This window comes from Falco naumanni, chromosome 5, assembly GCF_017639655.2.
Source record: "Falco naumanni isolate bFalNau1 chromosome 5, bFalNau1.pat, whole genome shotgun sequence".
NCBI classification, from domain to species: Eukaryota; Metazoa; Chordata; class Aves; order Falconiformes; family Falconidae; genus Falco; species Falco naumanni.
In genome coordinates this window covers 78,417,609-78,439,988 of record NC_054058.1, presented here as the reverse complement: position 1 = coordinate 78,439,988, position 22,380 = coordinate 78,417,609, and the positions used below count along the sequence as shown (strand labels likewise).

At 50.2% G+C, this 22,380-nt stretch overlaps 1 protein-coding gene across 21 annotated transcripts; it reads right to left on the bottom strand.

Moving 5' to 3' along the window:
- Positions 1-871: 871 nt before the first annotated feature.
- LOC121089212 (butyrophilin subfamily 2 member A2-like) lies at positions 872-20,451 on the bottom strand. Of its 21 annotated transcripts, none has more exons than XM_040596260.1 (19): positions 20,228-20,415; positions 17,277-17,429; positions 16,209-16,547; positions 14,558-14,821; positions 13,669-13,923; positions 12,055-12,108; positions 11,869-11,889; positions 11,482-11,514; positions 10,682-10,702; positions 9,883-9,903; positions 9,104-9,122; positions 7,930-7,955; positions 7,286-7,306; positions 5,285-5,305; positions 4,633-4,653; positions 3,421-3,441; positions 2,989-3,009; positions 1,908-1,934; positions 872-1,559 (listed from the first exon to the last, which is right to left on the bottom strand). In XM_040596260.1, exons 2-19 carry the CDS (start codon positions 17,359-17,361, stop codon positions 1,033-1,035), a joined length of 1,797 nt encoding a protein of 598 aa, XP_040452194.1. In that variant the 5' UTR covers positions 17,362-17,429; positions 20,228-20,415; the 3' UTR covers positions 872-1,032. The 21 variants fall into 21 exon arrangements, with proteins under 21 accessions (XP_040452194.1, XP_040452195.1, XP_040452198.1 ...); XM_040596261.1 differs by having other exon boundaries at positions 17,277-17,411; XM_040596278.1 differs by having other exon boundaries at positions 1,348-1,559; positions 1,822-1,934; positions 20,228-20,441.
- Positions 20,452-22,380: the final 1,929 nt, after the last annotated feature.

Here is a 22,380-nt window from a genome sequence, read left to right as displayed (position 1 = left end):
ATATATATAGTCCAATGTTAGATATTGGTGGAGACAAAATGTCTTTCGCTGGTAAAACAACATCACAGATCTACATTTCAAGGGTGATATCCTTCGAACCTAAGGCTGCAAATGATCAAATACAACAAAAATGTGTTATGGTCACGATGAGCGCACAGGCTGCTTCATCCATCCATGTGCGGTTCATCCCGAGTTCCTGTAAAAAAGGACAGAAAAGGAAATATGCTGGGTTGGAAGTACAAACGGCAGAATTAATTAAGAGGAGGAAGAAACCCATTGAGTAGTGATTCGGGGTCTTTTTCCTGAGCAATCTCTTGCTTCCCTGGCGTAGAGATTTTTAGGCATGACTAGTACCATTGGTAATATTTCAGTTTGGGACATCTTTACTGACACAGGTTGTCCAGCATCAAACCCAGTACGTTGATTTACGTTGCCTCTCAGACTCTTCTTCAAGCACAGATGGCACGTTCTCCACTCCAGAAGTGAAGTATAGACACATTACTCTCTTTTTAATTACTCTGGATTAATTTTTTTCCTTTCCTCCAAATTTCTGACAATTCCATCCAGAAGAGTGATGAAGAGAGGTTACCTTTATGGGGTGCTGTGCATTTATCAAGGTGTGTGTATTTGAATTCACGATGTCAAGTTGAGCTTTGTATGTAAATGCAAATTACACAGTGCAGCAGGGCAGAACTAAACCTCAGAGAATGATGATGACCGAAATGCATCATAAGGGCTGACACGATTTTCAGAAGGAAAGACTACAGAAATTGTTCTTGAGTTAAACATACGATTCCTAAAACCATGGCATGTGATAGCTCGTGTCTACATTCATGCCGCAAGTATTGGACAAAACGCATGCAGAAAAGGCTGGGGTAAGGAATATATTTTAAGCTAAAGGTGTTACACTATGCATAATACAGATTGTGGTCAAGAACGCGTAATACATAAGTTGCAATTAAGCATTAAATTTGTCCCAGAAAATAATATGCTCTTTCATGTCACAGCAAAATTACTACATTAAAACACACATTATTCCTCTTTAACTGAGCAAATCCTGATGGTTGATTCTCTGTGTGAGTTTTTAAAGAATGGATAAACTGCTTCGGAGAATGCACAGTCTTGAAACGTGAACATCACAGACATGTTGGTGACATTGAAAAAAGTCAGAGTTTTCTCTTCACAGTTAAGGAAAACCCCAACTTTCCTGGGATTTTCCTGCACCTCTAACTGTGTCCATGGGTCGGTTCTTGCCCAGCAAAATTTAACACTTAAGCCCAGAGCCCAGAATCCTTCTTTAGGTGACAGAGTTATTCTTCCTTTCCTTGGGGCGGATTTCCTGGCTACTCCCAGGTCCCAGTCACTGCAATTTCCCACGTCCACCTCCCAGTAATGCTTGCCGGAGGAGAAACCTTCTGAGCCCAGCACGCAGACAGAGGAATCAAAACGGCCCTCATGGAGAGTCACTTTCTGGACCTGTGATTGATACGTGAAACTCTTCTTGTCCCCAGCAATAGACAAGTTTGGATGGGCTGTGTCCCAATCAACCACGATGTCATCTGTAAAAAACAGGTATTTGGGGCTTTCTAAACACTTTTCTAAAGAGAAGAGAAGAGAAGGAAAGGGTGCTGCACTGCAATTCATTCTGAAAATCTGCCTACAACGTCATTCTGAAAATCTGCCTGTAACGGTCTGGAAAGACCTCTTACCCCCAGGGAAGGACTGCTCTCAGGCTTACGCATTACACTTTCACTCTCAACTATGTCACAGCCCAGTGAAATACCTGTGCATCACTGCAATAAAAGGCATTTGTAGACTCACAGTCCAGCCCATGCTCAGCACTGCTTCTGCAGTAGTCACAGATGTCACGCCATTGAGTACAGACATGAGTAAGTGCAGTGTTTTACCTGAATTGCCACGAGCCTTTCTGAATTCTGAAAGCAAATAGGAGAGACAAAAAGGAAAAAAAACAAGGGTGAGAGAAAGCAAATTCAAAACATTGACTGGAAAAATGTTCCAACTCCAAGCTGAGACATCCCAGGCTGAGACTAAACTCTGCAGGTTAACGGATGCTCAGATTCCCTCTTGCCCTCTCCAGCGCTGTGATTACCCGTGGGGGCTGGAGAAGGATCTGAGGCTGGGCTGAGTTTCCCACCTGGGGACTACTTTCTCTCTCAGGTCCCACTCTGCCGCCTTGCCAGTGTTTTGGGTGGATGCCCCACCTGCCACACTGCACATTTCACAGCATGTGAGACCCCTGGTCAGCACCCCGGAATGTCCAGAGACACAGAAAGGGAGCAGTCCCCTTTGTGACACTCCGCGGAATAAATGTCAGCCACTTCTTGTGGATTTCTCGGGTGGGGTTGGATACAAAGGAAGAGCTTGGGGGAACTGTCAGTAACCCTCTGAAGAGAGGAGGCACTGCGCTTCCCGGAGAGTTTCTGGGTACGTGCAGCCGTGGCAGCTTTGTACCTGAGAGGGTGGGCATGGAAGGAAGGCAGGGGAGATGTGGCAGGCAGAGAGTCTGCTCTACAAACCAAGCTGCTGAGAAGTCAGATCGGACCCAGTAAACGTTAAATAATTGAAAGAGCTGAATCAGCCGAGCTTGTGCATTTCTGTATGGATGTGAAAAGGCGACCCAGCAGGGCAGGATCGTGAAGTCCTGACACGTGAGCTTAAGGAGTTAGCTCCAAGGCAGGCATTGATGCTCCCTGAAGTCGCATCTGACATGCTTCCGACTCTGGCAGGGATGTCTTCCCTACCCCATCATCACGCACCATCCGTCCAGCCCCCAGGTGTGGTTGGTGGCCCAGGCTCTGCAGCCCCATCAGCCCCATCACAGCCTTCCCTCAACGTACCCTTCCCTCACTCTCCGACCAACACCAAAGGCTCCACCAGCCACAACACCACAAACAACACCCTGTGAAAATCCCTTAAATGCCACAACTGGGTGGCACGCAAGGCCTCCAGGGAGGCAGCGGAACTCACCAATCTCCTTCTTCTGCTGCTCTGCAAGAAGAGAGGGAGAACACCTTGCTTAGCACCTTGAATCAAAGGAACACTGGAGCACCCCAGTCACAAGAACATCCCACCAGCCCTTCTGAATGCCCGCTGGGGGAGAAGACATTCCAAGGAGCCCAAGAATAGCACAAGCCTACCAAAGTCAACTCCCTATTACTGAGCTTACAGCAAAGGCAAGGAAGGAAACTGAACCTGCACATCTGCACTTATTATTCTGCCTCCAAAAGCCAGTCCGTTCTGCAATAGTCCAACCCACGAATGGAGGAAAAGCTCCTCTGGCATGGTAGATGGCTCACACTATTGGCGGTCAGGGGTGACTTCCCCTCCGCTATCCCACCCTGGAATCACCTCCCATGATTGTCTTGCTCACATGGCCCGCAGGGATTCAGCAGCACTCACCGATCCGCTTCTTCTGGTTCCCTGCAAGATTAGAGAGGGAAGAGAAAACACCTTGATTAGCGCCATGACTCCGTGGGATACATGGCAAACAGCATGTGTACACCTCATTTAGGAAGGCTGACTTGTCATCCATCAGGACATGTCCCCAGCCAGGGCTCCCCCAGGCACGAAGCCGTGGTGGCAGCGCATTGCCCGCAGTCCCCCTTCTCAGCACCCAGGGCTGCCCCTGCTTGCAGCTGAGGCTGCTCTGCACGGGAGGGCTTGGCAGAACGAAGGGAGGGCAATCAGGGCTTCCCAGGCACGAGCTGCTGCCAGCCGTGGGTAAAGATGTTCTGTGGCTTCTGGATATAGCAGAAAATATTACTTGTGCATGATGCCACTCACTGACCTCCCACCCACTCCCCACCGCTCACAGCACTGCCCCTGCCTGGCACAGACACCCTCAAGGGCTGCCACCTCCACCAGCATCACAGCCAAATGCCCTCCTTGGCATGTCAGGTGCTGAGGGACACAGCACCTCCCCTCAACCGGCACCCAGCAAGCCAGAAACTTACTGTAGGAGTAGCCCCACCACCCTGCCCCTTCTTTCTGGCTCACACAGGGAATTCAGCTATCAGTCTCTTGCTTCCCAGGACAACAGTATTCCCTTTCCCTGGGGATGGGTCCTCTCTCTTGGGCCACTGCTTCTATCCTTGACCGGATAGCAAAGAACTCAGAGCCTTCACAATGGTCATAAGTCCATAATAGGACCCCCAGGCACAAGGACATCCAATCACTCATGCCAAATGCGTGCTGGTCCAGGAGAATGGCCAAGGACCATGGGATTAACACAGTCTGGACATTGTTCAAGGCATCACTAATGAGATGCACTATGGGCAGGTAAAGCGCACGACACCCTGAATTTGCATCCTTGCTGAGCTGCCTCTGAGACTGTGCTGACAGGCAAAGGCTCTGGAAATGGCAATGCCGCAGAAGCGATTGCAAGATCCCCCACAAAAAGGAAGAGTCAAAACAATTCACAGCTGGCCATGGGCACCGCCCCTGCAGAGCCAGAGCCAGGGAGCACCAGCTGCCAGGTCGAGCCTTGCACATTGGCAAAGTCTCTCAGCGAGGCACTCGGGGAGCTGCTGGCATTGCTGGAGCATCCCTCCCCTCCCACCCCAGGGCACTAATTCAGGCAAGGACAGCATTTGCACAAGCGGAAACACTCACCATTCGTTGCACGCAGTTCATCTGCAAGTCACCATGGTCACAGGAGAAGAAGACATGAAGTCAGGACAGGACCCACAGGATCCCTACAAGCCATTTCCCTCTGGGACTGTCCACCCCAGGGAATGATGAACAACAAATCTGGCATGCGGGATAGTTCATGTTCCTTTGGAACTCCTCATCATGTGGCCCTCAGAAGCATTTTTACCAACAATGGCACAGACCCAAATCCCTATAAGTAGCCAGGGTTCCTCAGGGACATGGGCTCTCTGCCCCATCACACACACTATGGCCTCCCCTCAGCATCTCCTTCCTTCATGCTCCTGCCTCCAACAAAGCCTCCCGCTGCCTGGGCATCACCAGCCACCTGCCACGGCAACCCACCCCACCATCTGCCTTGTGGCAAGGGCCATGGGTGCCTTTAGAGGCCCTTTCCCCAGGGACGCTTGGTGACAGGAAGGGGAGGGAAAGCCAGCAGAGATGGCCTCCAAGCCAGGTGTCTCTCAGCATTCCTGACACCGGTCACACTCCACGGCGCAGGCTCTCCTGGCTGTCCCATGGGGTGAGGGCTGACTTGTCCTCCACTCTCCCACCCTGGCACCCCATCCCACAAACTGCTCACACACATGGTCCCCAGGGGGTCAGCGACACTCACCAATCTCCTTCTTCAGTTGCTCTGCAAGAAGAAAGGGTGAAAAGAGGACACACTGATTAGCACCCAACCTCCAGTGAAGATGGCGGTAAATCCTAGGACATGTTCAGCAAAGCAGATCCCTTCTCCTCCAAACCCACACGCAGCCAGAGCTCCCCCAGGCACAGAGCCGTGGTGGCAGCGCATTGCCCGCAGTCCCCCTTCTCAGCACCCAGGGCTGCCCCTGCTTGCAGCTGAGGCTGCTCTGCACGGGAGGGCTTGGCAGAACGAAGGGAGAGCAATCAGGGCTTCCCAGGCACGAGCTGCTGCCAGCCATGGGTAAAGATGTTCTCTGGCTTCTGGATATAGCAGAAAATATTACTTGTGCATGATGCCACTCACTGACCTCCCACCCACTCCCCAACGCTCACAGCACTGCCCCTGCCTGGCACAGACACCCTCAAGGGCTGCCACCTCCACCAGCATCACAGCCAAATGCCCTCCTTGGCATGTCAGGTGCTGAGGGACACAGCACCTCCCCTCAACCAGCACCCAGCAAGCCAGAAACTTGCTGTAGGAGTAGCCCCACCACCCTGCCCCTTCTTTCTGGCTCACACAGGGAATTCAGCTATCAGTTTCTTGCTTCCCAGGACAACAGTATTCCCTTTCCCTGGGGATGGGTCCTCTCTCTTGGGCCACTGCTTCTATCCTTGACCAGATAGCAAAGAACTCAGAGCCTTCACAATGGTCATAAGTCCATAATAGGTCCCCCAGGCACAAGGACATCCAATCACTCATGCCAAATGCGTGCTGGTCCAGGAGAATGGCCAAGGACCATGGGATTAGGGCTGTCCTGCCACTGTCAATGGTCCATGAAAGAGCTTGCACCATGGGCGGGGAAGCGCACTGCACCCTTACATTCACCCTCACTAATCTGTCACTGAAAAGTGTTGAAAGGAGAAGAATCTGTAAACAGTGATGCTACAGTATCTATTGGGTGTCCCACGACAGAATAGAAAGAGTCAAAACCCACCCAGGCACTGGCCTTCGGGGAAGACCTTGGTACAGCCAAATGCAGGGAGCACCAGCTACCAGGTTGAGCCTTGCACATTGGCAGGGTCCGTCAGTGTGGCACTTGGCGAGCAGTTGGCATTGCTGGAGCATCCCTCCTCATCTGCCTCAAGGCCCTATCACTGTGCCAAAGGCATTTAAGAAACAGAAACACTCACCGTTCCTTGCATGGAGGTCCTCTGTTGAGTCACCGTGGTCACAGGAGAAGAGACATGAAATCACAGAAGACACATAACGTCCTTGTAGTGGGCTGAGGGACACGGCACCTCCCCTGACCAGCACCAAGCAAGCCAGAAGCTGGAGAAGCTCCACCACAACCACGCTGCCCCTTCTGTCTGGCTCACACAGGGAATTCAGCCTGGCAGATTCCTGCTTCCCAGGGGATGGTTTTCCCTTTCCCTGGGGACTGAACCTATGACTTGGGCCATCACTTCTCCCCTTGACTGAACTGCAAAGAATACAGAGCTTTCACAATGGACACAGTAACAGGGCCCCCAGTCAGAGGGACATCTAATCACTCATGCCAAATGCGTGCTGGTCCAGGAGAATGGCCAAGGACCATGGGATTAACACAGTCCGGACATTGTTCAAGGCATCACTAATGAGATGCACTATGGGCAGGTAAAGCGCACGACACCCTGAATTTGCATCCTTGCTGAGCTGCCTCTGAGACTGTGCTGACAGGCAAAGGCTCTGGAAATGGCAATGCCGCAGAAGCGATTGCAAGATCCCCCACAAAAAGGAAGAGTCAAAACAATTCACAGCTGGCCATGGGCACCGCCCCTGCAGAGCCAGAGCCAGGGAGCACCAGCTGCCAGGTTGAGCCTTGCACATTGGCAAAGTCTCTCAGCGAGGCACTCGGGGAGCTGCTGGCATTGCTGGAGCATCCCTCCCCTCCCACCCCAGGGCACTAATTCAGGCAAGGACAGCATTTGCACAAGTGGAAACACTCACCATTCGTTGCATGCAGTTCATCTGCAAGTCACCATGGTCACAGGAGAAGACATGAAGTCAGAACAGGACCCACAGGATCCCTACAAGCCATTTCCCTCTGGGACTGTCCACCCCAGGGAATGATGAACAACAAATCTGGCATGCGGGATAGTTCATGCTCCTTTGGAGCTCCTCATCATGTGGCCCTCAGAAGCATTTTTACCAACAATGGCACAGACCCAAATCCCTATAAGTAGCCAGGGTTCCTCAGGGACATGGGCTCTCTGCCCCATCACACACACTGTGGCCTCCCCTCAGCATCTCCTTCCTTCATGCTCCTGCCTCCAACAAAGCCTCCCGCTGCCTGGGCATCACCAGCCACCTGCCACGGCAACCCACCATCTGCCTTGTGGCAAGGGCCATGGGTGCCTTTAGAGGCCCTTTCCCCAGGGACGCTTGGTGACAGGAAGGGGAGGGAAAGCCAGCAGAGATGGCCTCCAAGCCAGGTGTCTCTCAGCATTCCTGACACCGGTCACACTCCACGGCGCAGGCTCTCCTGGCTGTCCCATGGGGTGAGGGCTGACTTGTCCTCCACTCTCCCACCCTGGCACCCCATCCCACAAACTGCTCACACACATGGGCCCCAGGGAGTCAGCGACACTCACCAATCTCCTTCTTCAGTTGCTCTGCAAGAAGAAAGGGTGAAAAGAGGACACACTGATTAGCACCCAACCTCCAGTGAAGATGGCGGTAAATCCTAGGACATGTTCAGCAAAGCAGATCCTTTCTCCTCCAAACCCACACGCAGCCAGAGCTCCCCCAGGCACAGAGCCGTGGTGGCAGCGCATTGCCCGCAGTCCCCCTTCTCAGCACCCAGGGCTGCCCCTGCTTGCAGCTGAGGCTGCTCTGCACGGGAGGGCTTGGCAGAACGAAGGGAGAGCAATCAGGGCTTCCCAGGCACGAGCTGCTGCCAGCCATGGGGACAGGGGCTCCCTTGCTCTGGACACAGCAGCACCCAATACCTGCACAGGATGACACTCACTGACCTCCCACCCACTCCCCAACGCTCACAGCACTGCCCCTGCCTGGCACAGACACCCTCAAGGGCTGCCACCTCCACCAGCATCACAGCCATATGCCCTCCTTGGCATGTCAGGTGCTGAGGGACACAGCACCTCCCCTCAACCAGCACCCAGCAAGCCAGAAACTTACTGTAGGAGTAGCCCCACCACCCTGGCCCTTCTTTCTGGCTCACACAGGGAATTCAGCTATCAGTTTCTTGCTTCCCAGGACAACAGTATTCCCTTTCCCTGGGGATGGACCCTCACTCATGGGCCACCGCTTCTCCCCTTGACCGGATAGCAAGGAACACAGGACCTTCAGAATGTAAAGAAATTCATAATAGGACCCGCAGGGACAAGAACAACCCAGCAATCGTTTGAAATATGTGCTGGGTCAGGAGAATTGCCAAGGAGCCTGAGATTAAAACTGCTCTCGCGATATCAAGGCTCTATGAAAGAGCTTACACCATCACAACACACTAAACATTCACTTTTACTAATCTTCCAGTGGAAATGAGCTGAAAGGCAAAGAGTCTATAAATACTAATTCCCCAAAAGCTAATGGCAGGCTCACAACAAAAAATGAAGAGTCAAAGACCACCCCACCACTGGCCATTGGGGAACATGTTGGCAAAGCCCAAGAACAGGGAGCACCAGCTGCAAGGTTGAGCCTTGCACACTGTCAGGCTCTCTCAATGTGGCACTCGGGATGAAGGTGGCATTGCTGGAGCATCACTCCACACCTGATTCAAGGCCATATACCCGTAGGGAAGGCATTTGGTGTTCCTCTGTTGAGTCTCCATGGACACAGGAGAAGACATGAAATCAGCAGAAGACCCATAATGTCCTTGTAATGGGCAGCTCCCACGATCAAGACCCAGCAAGCCAGAAGCCGGAGCAGCCCCACCACAACCACCCTGCCCCTTCTGTCTGGCTCACACAGGGAACTCAGCCTGGCAGATTCCTGCTTCCCAGGGGATGGTTTTCCCTTTCTCTGGGGATGGATCATTTCTCTTGGGCATTCGCTTCTCCACTTGACTGAATTGTATAGAACACAGAGACTTTGTCTTGGTGAAAAGTCTGCAACAGGGCCTCCAAGGTGCAAAAACATCCCATCAGTCATGCCAAATGTTTTCTGGGCCAGGAAAATGGCCAAGGACAATGGGATTATGACCACCCTGCCACTGTCATGGCTTCACTAATAAGCTTGCATAATGTGTAGGTAAGCGCACAAAATTCTTATACTTGTACCCTTACAAATCTGACTTTGAGACTGTGCTGAAAGGCAAAGACTGTGTAGAACACAATGCCACAGCAGCTATTGAGAGGCACAAGCAAAAAAGGAAAAGTCAAGACCCACCCTAGCAATGGCCATGGGGCACCCACTTGGCAAAGCCATAGCCAGGGAGCACCAGATGCCCAGGTGAATCTTGCACATTGGCAGGGCCACCCAAAGTGACGCTCGGGGAGCATGTGGCACTGCTGGAGCATCCCTCCTCACCCTCCCCAAGGCTCCCAACCAGTGTGGAAGGTATTTGGGCAAGCACAAAGTCTCACCGTTCCATGCACGCAGATGCTCTGTCAAGTCACAATGGTGACAGGAGAAGAAGACATGAAGTTAGGATAGGACACAAAAGGTACTTGTCAGGTGCTGAGGGAAAAGGGCACCTCCCCTCGAGCAGCACCCAGCAAGGCATAAACTGGAGTAGCCCCACCACAACACCCTTGCCCCTTTTTCTGGCTCACACAGGAAATTCAGCCTGGCACCTTCCTGCTACACAGGGGACGGTATTCACTTCCCCTGAGGATGGTTCCTCTTTCTGGGACACTACTTCTCTCCTTAAGTGAATAGCAAAGAACACAGAACTTTCACAATGGACTGAAGTCCATAATAGGATTCCCAGGCACAAGAACATCCCATCAGTCATGCCAAAAGTGTGCTGGACTAGGAGAATGGCCAGGGACCATGGGATTAGGGCCCTTCTGCCACTGTCAAGGCTCCGTGTAAGGGCCTGCACCATGGGTAGGTAAGCACACTACACCCTCAACATTCTCCCTGACTAATCTGACACTGAAAAAGTGCTGAAAGGTGAAGACTCCATAAATACTAATTCTGCAGCAGGTATTGGGAGGCCCCCGATCAGAAGGAAGAGTCAGTACCTATTCACAGCTGGGCATCTGGTACTGCCTTGCAAAAGCCAGAGCCAGGGAGCGCCAGCTGCCAGGTTGAGCCTTGCACATTGGCAGGATCCGTCAGCGTGGCACTCGGGGAACAGCTGGCATTGCTGGGGCACCCCTCCTCACCCGAGAGCTCTATCCCAAGAGGGAAGATGTTCGAGCAAGCAGGAAGACTCGCCATTCTTTCCATGCAGTTCCACTGCCAAGTCACCGTGGTCACAGGAGAAGAAGACATGAAGTCAGGACAAATGCATTAGGTCCTTGTCAGCTGCTGAGGGATATGGCACCTCCCCTCACCCAGCACCCAGCAAGCCAGATGATGGAGTAGCCCCACCACTTGCCCCTTCTGTCTGGATCACACAGGGAATTCAGGCTGGCACTTTCCTCCTTCCCAGGGGACAGCGTTCCCTGTCCCTGGGATGAGGCCTCTCTCTTAGGCCACCGCTTCTCCCCTTGGCTGAACAGCAAAGAACACAGAGCTTTCACAGTTGGTACGCGGCAGCAATAAGTTCCGTGATCATGTCAACATACCACCAGCTCTGCCAAATGCTTCGTAGGCCAGGAGAGTGTCCAAGGACCATGGCATTAGACAGACCCTGCCACTGTCAAGGCTCCATGAAAGAGCTTGCAGCATGGGCAGGTAAGCGCACTAAACCCTGAACATTCACCTGTACTAATCCACCACTAAAACTGTGCGGAAAGGAAAAAACTCTGTAAATACTCATTCCATGCAGGTATTGGTAGTCCCATGACAAAAAGGAAGACTCAAAATGCACCCCACGACTGGCCATGGGGCACTACTCTTGCAAAGCCAAAGCCAAACCAGGGAGCCCCAGCTGCCAAGTTGAGCCTTAAACATTGTCAGGGTTTCTCAGCACAACACTCTTGGAGCTGTTGCCATTGCTGGAGCATCCCTCGTATCCCACCCCAGGGCTCTAAGCCAGGCAAGGACAGAGTCTGCATAAGCAGAATACTCACCGTTGCTCACACACGGTTTTTCTCCTGAGTTACCTTAGTAACAGAAGAAGACATGCATCAGGGTAATACCCACAAGGTCCTTACAGTCCATGGAATGATGAACTCCACTGGTATGGGGGACAGTTCATGCTCCCTTGGAGCTACTCATCACCTGGCCCTGATTGGAATTTTTTCCTCCAGCCACAAACACTCCCATTACTTCAGTGGAGCCCAGTCAGCTGGAGAGTCCCCCATTCATTATAACATACAACAGCCCTGCCAAATGCATGCTGGGCCTGAAGAGCCAGGGACCCCTTCAACAGGACAAGCATTGCACTGTCAAGTCTCTGCTAATAAGCTCACGAAACGGGCAGAGAAGGACTCTAAACTGTGAATTTTCACACTTACCAATCTTCAAGCAAGGTGTTGCTGAAAGGCAAAACCACCAGAATTAGTAACTCCACCACAACTATTGTGTAACCCACACACAGAGTACGAAAAGCCAAAGTGCAGCCCATCACTGCCTCTGGAAATGAATCTTCACTGCCAAGAGGGACTGGCTCATGCAATCTCTGGCAGGGGGAAATAGCTTACCTGCTAAAATAAGGAGGACAAGGAGGCAGGGAACCCAGAAGAAATCACCGCTTTCTGAAAAATGGAGAACAAGCAATAGAAAAAATGAATCGGCTTTCTTGCGGTATAGCACACGCACACACACAGCGGCTGTATATTCACATGATCTGCAGCATTTGAACGTGGCTAGCAGAAGAACACTTTCAGCCAAATCATTCCTCAGGAAATGTGAAGAGGAACAAAAAAGTTCTCAAAGAAAGCTGAAATGAGCATTGATAGTTGCATTTTATATTCACTGCCTTGTGTCCAAGAGTCTTCCACAGACACACGCTGAAAACCACACTCGACATGAACTAGCAAGTATTTGTCTTTTTCCTTGGGAAGTTTCTTGCTGTCTTTTGCTTTTGCAGTTGGTCTCTAGTCTCTCACTCTATTCAAGAGGCCACTGTCTCTGAATGGAGCAATATCGTTCTGAGTGATACCATCAAAATACATTCGCTTACGACAAGTTGTCCTCCAAAGCTTTCACTGAGAAGAAATTCCAGAGGACAGCTCGGCCTTAACATCACCTTTCAGGCAGAATCGCCCCTTAATAGCCTCATGCCAAAGTCTTTCCTTCTCGGTACAGCTCTCAGCAGCTGGCACCCTGAAGAGCTCTCACAAAAACTTCTCTGCAGCATCAAAAAACAGAGATTCATGCTGGGAGACAGGCTAGTGAGCACTTATCTCATGGGCCCACTGTCTTCCTGGCTTTCCTGGGGTCAGCAGATGCTCTTCTCATTGCAGCCACACTCCTGGCAGTTGGGTTCAGTGACTTCCTCAAAGCACTGAGCAATAGACTGTTCTTAGGCAAAACCCCGTTCCCAAACTCTTGTACCCATTTAGTCTATATAGTATGAGATTGCCTCAACTTTCTTCAGAGACATGTGGTCTGCATTGTATACTGAACAGTCCTGCTTAAGTAAGTATGACTGAAGGAGCCCAGCTCATTGCAAGGAGGAGGGCAGCTCCATCTGGAGGTAAGGACCTTTGTTTCTGAGAATCTGAAAGCTGTCCAGGAAGGATAAAGGATATGCCTGGACTATGGAGACATTGCCAGCATCCTAGCCCCCCCAACACCTCTGTCAAACCCTCCCATTGCCTGGTGTCATAGATAAGCAACCGTAGGAAGATGGACTCCAGGGACGTCTAGATCATCAAAGAGTCAGGTGGATGATGACACCATGGCATTGTCTTTTCTTTGCAAACCGTAGTCTCTCTGTGTGTGTTAAGTCGCAATGAATCAAATCATGTTGTAACTGAACGCTTGAAAGGTGTAAGAACCATGTGTAACACCACACGTGGGTTACCCCGTCTGGCTGAGACACCTCCCGCACATGAATAGAATACTTGATCTTGCAATTCTACCCTTTGCATCCTAGCCTCTCTCCTTGGTCAGCACGGGCCAGCTGTGAGTTTTCGTAACACTCTCAGTGGATGTCACTATGGCGTGTGGTGGGAAACTCAGTGAAATAATCCACAGCGTTTGGCCCCACCTTCTCACTTAGTGGAGGATGATGCAGTATGCGAGTGAGGAGAGAGTAGCTTTGCTTGCTCAGAGGATGCCAAGGTGCATGAGTCTTAATTGCTGCATACCTGACTGTTGAGGCACCTGTAGACTGTGTTCCCTTTCAGCGGTCACAAACACAGGTGGTGGTTGTGCACAGGGTATCTCAATGGAGCTTTCTATTGCAAAACTATTGTCCGCCTCCTGTAGAATGCTTGTCAGGGCCAGTGAAGATAGGTCTTCTCCTTGGGAATTAATCCACATCACTTTGGGCTTTACAAAGGAACCTGTTATTCTGCCCTTGTACGCACAAGTGCCTCCCACAGTCATGTCATTCAAGGAACCTGGAAAAGAGGCAATTTAACACCACCACATCCGGCACAACACAGAATCACCAAGTATGCCATGAAAGAGATCTCTACGGAACACCTGCACTTTTGTTGTTGTTTCATCTCTAATCAAAAGCATCTGCTTTTGAGCATTTCATTTTCAGTAATTCTACACTTGAAAGCATCCTATGAGCTTTCTGTGTGTAAGAGTGAGACTGCTGAAATAAACAAAACCAGGCAGAACTGTGTGCAAGAAGCTCTTCCCAAAGCATGAATGATACAGCCTGTCATTCCAGGTGAGAAGGTAAAACCCAGAAATTATGCCAAAGAGATAACAACACTCAGGTTCAGACCCTTAAAAATACAGGTAAGCTATGGCTGAATGCAGCCCAAAGAGGCAGGGCAGTAGGAAGATTGCTCTCAGCACTTCCCTGGATCATCATTCCATGGTGTTGCCCTGAAGACGCCACAAGGCCAACTCAAACCTCTACCACCCAACAGAAAAAATTTCTTCTGCATGGGGAGGCTCTGCAGGATGCTTGGTCTTCAAGGAAGGTGCTGAGACCTGCCCCATTGCAGCTCTTCTAGCAATAATGGAGGGCTCTGATTCCTTCAACAAAGCAGATGCAGGGGAAAAACTGTGGCCTACCTGATTGGCTTGCCTTGGTTTTGTTGAGTTGGACTACACACACCACATCTACTTTATCACAAGGCACTGTGATGATGCTTTGCACCATGAAATGGTCTCTCTCACTCCACATTACATTGGTGTTGGCCTCCACATCTGCCATGTCTCCTCCATAGTTCGTCCAAATAACTTCAGGCTTTGGGTACCAGTTTTTTGACTTACACGTGTAGCGACACATATTCTCCTCTTGCTGATCCCTGTACAAAGTTGGCTTGGTACCAATTGCTGTAACGGAGTTAGTCAATGAGTACAAGACAGGGTTAGAGTTACTGCAACACCACTACAGTCACAGCAAATTGAACCAACACAACTCAGAAGGCCTCAGTATGTTGCACTAGAAATTCATAGCTCATAAAAACAGCCACAGCTGGTCAGATCAGACGGGCCGGTTACCTGGACTACAGCAACACTGAACACTAGGGCATCTCACCCCAGAGTCACAGTGAACCCCAGCAAGCCTGGATTATCAAAGGTCAGGAAGAGCATCTGGGAGTTTGCAAAAGAGGTGAGCACTCTCTACATGACTGAGGGGGGTGATACAGGTCCATAAAAAAGGAGCGGTGTGGAGGGGAAGAAGAGCAAAGAATTGTTGCCTGTCTTGTCCCACACCAAAACAGGAGGCATCAAGTCAGCCTAGCACATGCTCAGTTCAAAAGAAAAGAGATGAAAAGGGCCTTCACACATAGCATTGGCCTGCAGATAGACTGACGCCAGGTTTGTGGAAGCTAGATGTTTCCATGCCCTCAAATGAAGCTCCAGAGTGTGACTTGTCCATCAGCAGATCAGATCTGGTAAGGTGCTTTTTGCAAGTACTTCCAGGTTTGCATTTCAGACAGGTCAACTGAGACGGGGGATTTCTGAAGAGGAGGGAGAAGGGGCCTTTACCATATCATTAGGTGCACTGCATGTTGGTGAATACCCTCCCTAATAGCTCTGAGTAACTATTTTTTTCTTTTTACAAGGCAAACCAGCCCTAACTGGAGAAGCTGAACATTCATAATCCCAGAAGAGGATTTAAACAAATTATTTAAAATAAAACACCCCTTAAACAAACTCTAGTTTATTTATATGGGGATATTGAGCACCTACATGATGATATTCAGCATCTTAATGCAGTTCCCTGTTAGACTATCTACCCCCTTGACAAGCCACATGACCTTTCCCACTGAGCGTCTTTAGATACTCAGAATCAAAGCAAGTCGTTCCAGCTGCTTCCCGCATCTTTGCTCATTTCTCCATTTCTCCAAGAAACTGTTACATGTGATGGAGCCCTGCTTCCCTGCAGATGGCTGAACACCTGCCTGCCCATGGGAAGCAGGGAATGAATTCCTTGGTTTGATTTTCTTGTGTGCACGGCTTTTGCTTTACCTATTCAACGGTCTTTATCTTGACCCAATCTTTTCTCACTTTTACCCTTCTGATTTTCCCCTCCATCTCACCAGGGCAGGGAGCTAACAGCGGCTGTGTGATGCTTAGCTGCCTGCTGGGGCTAAACCTTGACAAGGTCTCAGCTGTCCAGCAAGGAATAGGCAGAGCCGCAGAGTCACAATGGGAACTGAACTCAGCATGGTCATAGCAAGTCACATTTCACTGTGAAAATCTCCCTGCTTACCTGTAACATCAAGGTGCATAGTAGCCTTTGTGACAACGCTGCCGTTCACTGCGCAAACATATGTCCCCTCCTCAGCTACTTGCACTGCCTGGATAACCAGGAGAAGTGCTCTTCTCTTCCAGTGACACGCCATCCTCTTCCGTTCTTCATCCTGGCACTGATCCACCACCCCACCCAGGCTGGATGAAGCACACAGTGGAGCATCCTTCCCCTTTTCCAGTTTGTACCAAAGCACACTCGTGTCAAAGGGGACACTGTCTGCCAGCTGGCAGGACAGAGTCACTTGCTCTCCAACAGAGACAACTGACGGTTCACTGCTGACGGTGACAAGCACTTCACCTGAAAGGAAGAGGTGGGAGCAAATGCACTGCTTTTCCCTGCAAGTGTAATCTTTCCATAGAGAGTAGAAAGCTACATGTGTTAGCGTAATCCAAAGCAGAAAGCCGAGCTCTAAGTTACTCTCACAGTCCCATAGAATAGGGAGGTCAGGGTCCTGAGTCGTTGCTAGCACCTCCTCCAGGCACAGACATGCCTTACAGTTACCAGATGTCATGGCTTATACACACCAGCTGTGTTACAGACTCATGGACCATACTCGTGGGCATTACGGGCAGTGATTTATTCAGGAAGACAATAGGTACACTGGTGCAAGTACTGCAAACCAAAGCTCACTGAGCTACGAGCAAGTTACCACACGTGATGTGCAAAGAGCTGTACAAAGAGCTATGCACTCTGCAGATCTACAGCCCGCAAAGCAATCTGCACAGGCTCCTGCCCCCACAGGCCCTGGTTCTGTCCCAGCAGAGACTGAACGTGCCGCCCTCATGTCTGTAGTAGGATAACACACCTGCGGCGCTTCCCTGAAGTCGCTGACACCTTCCCTGAAACAGCAGGGCTGGGGTGTCTCACGTCAGCAGGATGGCTGGTGTTGTCCCATACTTGAACTTGGAGGTGTCAGACACCACATACAATCTACAGTGTGTTTGTTCCTTCAGGGTCTATGAAATGAAGCGCAGGCGTGATATCTTAGGGTAACCGGATAGACGGGTACAGTAAGGAGTCTCTTACCTGTAAGCCACCTTGTAATCAAAATATATATTAGAAGAGCAAAGGACAAGAGCAGTATGAGCTTCATTTTGAACACTTCCTCCATAAATCCTCCAGAACCATCGTGTGGGTAAAGTCAAATTGCTTGTATTGCCCCTGGAAATGGATGATGTGCTGTGAAAATGAGAAGGAATTCCTGAGAGGGAGGAGTGAACAGAAAGTAATGGATCTTGCTAAAGGCAGAGGCACAAAGTCAGCACCTGGCTCTGCCTGCCGTCCTCAGACCCTGCGGGACTGCGCCGCGTTAGTGGAGTCACCCACAGCTCCCGCTTCTTTTCTCTGAAGGAGAAGTTGCTCGTTCCCGTTCCCTGACCGTGCCTGTTCTCGGGCACAGAATTGTCTGACCAAACTGATTTGGAGGGCAGGCCCGAAGTCCAGGGTGCCCACCGCCAGCCCTGTACACATGTCACTAGGTCTCACGCAATGACTCTCTTGCTGGATGTGTCTGGGAAACTGGGCTGTGCTTCACACTTTCCAGCCTACTTTGATTCTGCAGCAGTGTGTACCCTGGCTAAGAACACTGCCCTGGAAAAGGATGTGAGAGGGAATCACAGAAAATTCTGCTGCTTTTGCTTCACTGCAGATGAGCAGCTGTGGTCCTTCATGCCTGAAGGAGACAGACTGGGAGCAACTGCCTGGTCTGCTTCTCCCACAGTCTCCTTGGAAACTTTTCTAGGGTCCCATCTCGGAAGGCTTGAGAAAAGCCGTTACTCCAGAGAGAGGCAACACTGCAGCTCACCTGCGCCCAGTCAGTTGTGACTTCACTCCCACCAGCCACTCTCTTCTGCCTTTTACAGTCCCTCGTGCAGCCTGGCTAAATCAATCAGCTCAGCCCACTCCCTCTCTCGATGGCTGCATTATCTCACACCTGCAATCTCTCTTTTAACTTCCAACACCCTTGTACTCTTGTCCTCGACTAGCAGAAAACGTTGGTGAACTGCTGAAGGGCAGAGGATGAGTTGTTTGTCGCGGCAGCAAACCTGGAGGAACCGTCAGTGCTCTGAGGAAGCACCGGGGGAATACACCATGGCATGTGAGGGTCAAGCGCTTGCTCTAGAGGCGCAGAGGATGAAGAGGGAGGCAATGCAAGCACCGTTCAGGAGAACACAGACATCACACTCATCCCCTCAAAGGTAGTTAGAGTGCAATAAGGCATCCCCAGGAGAGACCCCTCCCTGAGTCACACTGAGATGCTTGGCACAAAAGCTCAACTACGCGTCAAAATGAAAAACTACTCACATTCTGAGTACCAACGGTTATTTACAACATCTTTTCAACGTAGTCTATTTGAGGGACAGAGTTTTAGCATTGATGTCTCAACCATTCCACGTGGTGAATGAACAAAAACAGAAAAACATGGGTCTGGCTGGACCCAGTTTGTAGATTTTTTTGCATTCTTCGTCTACAGCCCTTAATTCCCTGCTATGCTAAATATTTATACCTGTATTAAAGAGACCATTTTAATAGATGTTTACCACTCCAAAGCAGAAGATGGTACATTTTTAATCAACCGCATTGGAAGAACATTCTATGTCAAGAACTTCCCAGATCATTGGTATGAAGTAAGTAAAACTATGGTACAAATCTCAGCACGGTTCATGATTAACTAACTCATTAATGTTGGGAGACCCCACGTGCAGTGCTGCATTCATCTCTGGGGCCCCCAGCATAAGAAGGACATGGACCCTTTGCAGTGAGCCCAGAGGAGGACCACAAAGATGAACAGAGGGCTGGAGCACGTCTCCTGTGAAGGCAGGCTGGGAGAGTTGGGGTTGTTCAGCCTAGACAGAAGGCTCTGGGGAGAACCTAGAGGACGCTTCCAGTACCTAAAGGCACCCACCAGAAAGCTGGAGAGGGACTTCTTACAAGGGCACGTAGTGACAGGAAAAGGGCAAATAGCTTTAATTTGAAAGAGGGTGGTAGATTTAGATTAGATATTGGAAAGAAATGGCTCACTCTGAGGGTGGTGAGGCGCTGGCACAGGTTGCCCAGAGAAGCTGTAGGGTAGAAAGGGAAACTAGAGATGGATGCTGCAGAATGCCAAGACCCTTGTCCCAGTCTGCAGTCATTTATTGATCTTTCTGTGGAATGATTAACTACTCTCCCCAATGCTGTCAGCTTTTCCAACATGTAGAAAGAAGGAAGGAAGAATAAAAAGAATGTTAAAAAGCTGCAGCAAAGTTACAGAGCCTTGGTTGGTTTGATTTTCATTTTTTTCCTGTTCACGCTTCCCCATGTAAAGCTACAAGCTCTCAGGCACAGGCCACAACCTGTTTTTAAAAACGGAAAGACAAAACAAATGCCACAGGTTTGCATGATTCACCAGCTGGAAAAACTAGCAAAGGTGTACTGCTTGTACACACGACTGTAAAAACTCTGTATCCTTCCTATTGGTTATCTGCAGAATAAATTTATACCCGAGTTAGACTTAATCAGTTCAGATTTTCTATGTCACGGGATGTATATAGACATCATATTGGTATATACCTAGCAGGCTAACCCAGAGCAAGCCTGTATTTCTGACACAAAGGGAGCACATGCATTTGCTTTCCGAAGCGGGAATGTGTTTCAGAACCAGCACATTGCAGTCCTCCAACCAGCCCCACGCATCACAACATTTTCAGCAAACTCTCTCTGTGGAGCAACCTTGCAAATAACCATTAGCATTTCAGTGACCTCTTTCTTTAAAAAAATTGCTGGCGGATAGCCTCTGATTCCAAATCCAAATCATCCGTCAGATTTACACTTCATTCTTCACGCTTAAGGAAGCAAAGAAAGAAGCCTTTTTAATTCCAGGCTGGAATCATGCCCTGGCGGTTGTCAATAGCAAACCACCAGCTCAATATTCAGGCAAACCCCTCCAAAAACCTCATCACGCACAATTCTCTTTCAGCCAGACTTTAATTCCTTACCTGAAGAGCAGGACCCAAAGAACCCCTTTGAATTTCGGCGTGGATTATGGAAGTGAGGAGCCTCTGGCTTGTATTACCCGGAGGTAGGGGAGTCAACCTCTCTCCTTTCCTGACGGAAGCTTACAGGCGCTGAAACCTGAACGTTCACCAGGAGCAACTGTTTGCCCTTGAGTGCAATAGTCCAGCCCGTGCCTGCAGGTACCAACCCCTGTAGCAGGAACAACCCAAGGGCCTGAATTGCCAGCACGCCTAGATCCAAGGTACAGTAAGAGGATTATGTTTCAAGCCCTTCTGCACCTGAGCACTGCAGCTCATTTTTGAGTGTGGCTTTCTGACAATGACCTGGAATTGAGACAACAGCATGAACGGGAGGTAGAGAAACCAAATCGGGGTGTTGCATGAGCCTGTTACTCACCAGGATGATTTGAAGTTACAAGCAGGAATATACGGGACACAGCTGCAGCAGGAAATTTAGAAATCGCGCAGTTTTGAACTTCAAAGTGCAAAGCCTTACGATTCAATTCCCCCAGGCTTATTTAGGTCGGGGGGAGAGGGAGAGAGGAAGTTCAGATCACAGGTGGGACACAGACCCCAAACCGTTTCCCTCCTCCTGCCCAGGCAGCAGCAAGTTCTGAGCCACGAGGCCGATATCGGTGGCGGAGCCCTGCTTTCCCGGCGATGGCTGGGCACCTGCCGGCTGATGGGAAGTAGTGAATGGATTCCTTGAGCTGCTTTGCTTGCGTGTGCAGCTTTTGCTTTACCCATTAAACTGTCTTTACCTCAGCCCACAACTTTTGTCACTTTTACACTAACAATCCTCTGCCCCATCCCAACGCGGGGGTGAGGAGTGAGCAAGCGGCTGCTTCCTTTCTCTGTTTTGGAGTAATTTTTCAACTGAGTGCAGGATTTTCAGCAGCATGTCCCTGAAGTTACACTACATTCTTAGGAGAAGTGGTAGGGGGGAAGGATGGCAGAAGATGTGAGAGGCCTCTAGTTACAAAACTGCTTGCACATGCTTGCTCGTATGGACCTACAGAGATGTGAACAGATTACTGTTTCAGGCTGTCTCCCTCTCCAGCCCTCTTGTCCCATCAGTCTCTGCCTGGTAAACCAGCCTTTGCAGTGGGAGGTTATGGAACTTGCTCTTGAAAGAACATCCTGGTTCAGAGCATTTTCTAATTTACTGATTTGTACCAGATTAGGATAGCTCCTTTTTCTTGCATTCACATCCCTGTGTGCACTCCAGTTTCCTACAGGAAATGCTAATGAGAGCATTTGCCACAGTACTGCATCCAGCCCTGGAGTCCTCAGCAAAGGAAACACATGGACCTGTTGCAGCAGGTCCAGAGGAGGCCACAAAAATGATCAGGGGGGTGGAAGACGTCTCCTGTGAAGACAGCCTGAAAGTTGGGGTTGTTCAGCCTGGAGAAGGCTCCAGGGAAACCTTATTGCAGCCTTTCAGTACTTAAAGGGGGCTTCTAAGAAAGATGGGGACAGGCTTTTTAGGAGGACCTGTAGCAACAGGTCTCCACAGAGTACAGAGTTCAGACATCTCCCTCTGCATACCTGGAGCCACGGGCACCCGCAGCTCCAGGACTCGGCCATCAGGATTCACCGTAACAGGAACTGGAGGGGAAATGGGAATCATCTGATGAGCAGCATGGCTCAGGGACCTCTCTCCACATGGGGTTATGGGCTGAAGCGTTCCAGGCTCTGAGCAGTCATGGCATGATTCAACAAGTAATTTATACATTCCCTGGAACAGGTCATGCAATCACTGGTGAACCGAGAGTCACCTTGGAGCTCTCACAGCCATGTCCTCTTCTGGGGCACAAGTCCACACACTTTACAATAAATCTCCTTCTCTGCTCCATGCATTGCTGCGTCCTCTCCAGAACTGTGTCCACATCCCACTCCCGCATCCGACACCTATCAGCAACTCCTTTTCTCGGTCTTCCCAAGAGCTGCATTACAGCCTCTTTTCCTGTTAACCAAGCCCAGCATGTTCCTGTGACTCCAGCTTAGTTGGTGTATCTCTAACATCATGCCATTGTCATTTCAGGGTGACTGGTGTTGCCGTTTCAAGGTAGCTTGGACATTTGGCCATTGCATTTTCACCGCCCTCCTCCTGCCTGCTTACCTGGGTGGCATCT

Excerpts from the sequence above, each read along its gene's own strand:
- LOC121089212 (XM_040596260.1), bottom strand. The coding sequence starts at position 17,361 with ATGGAGGAAGTGTTCAAAATGAAGCTCATACTGCTCTTGTCCTTTGCT. Across the intron at positions 13,924-14,557 it reads AACCAAGGCAAGCCAATCAG|GTTCCTTGAATGACATGACT; the intron begins GTAGGCCACAGT and ends CCTCTTTTCCAG. Across the intron at positions 5,306-7,285 it reads TGAACTGCATGCAACGAATG|AGCAACTGAAGAAGGAGATT; the intron begins GTGAGTGTTTCC and ends TTCTTCTTGCAG.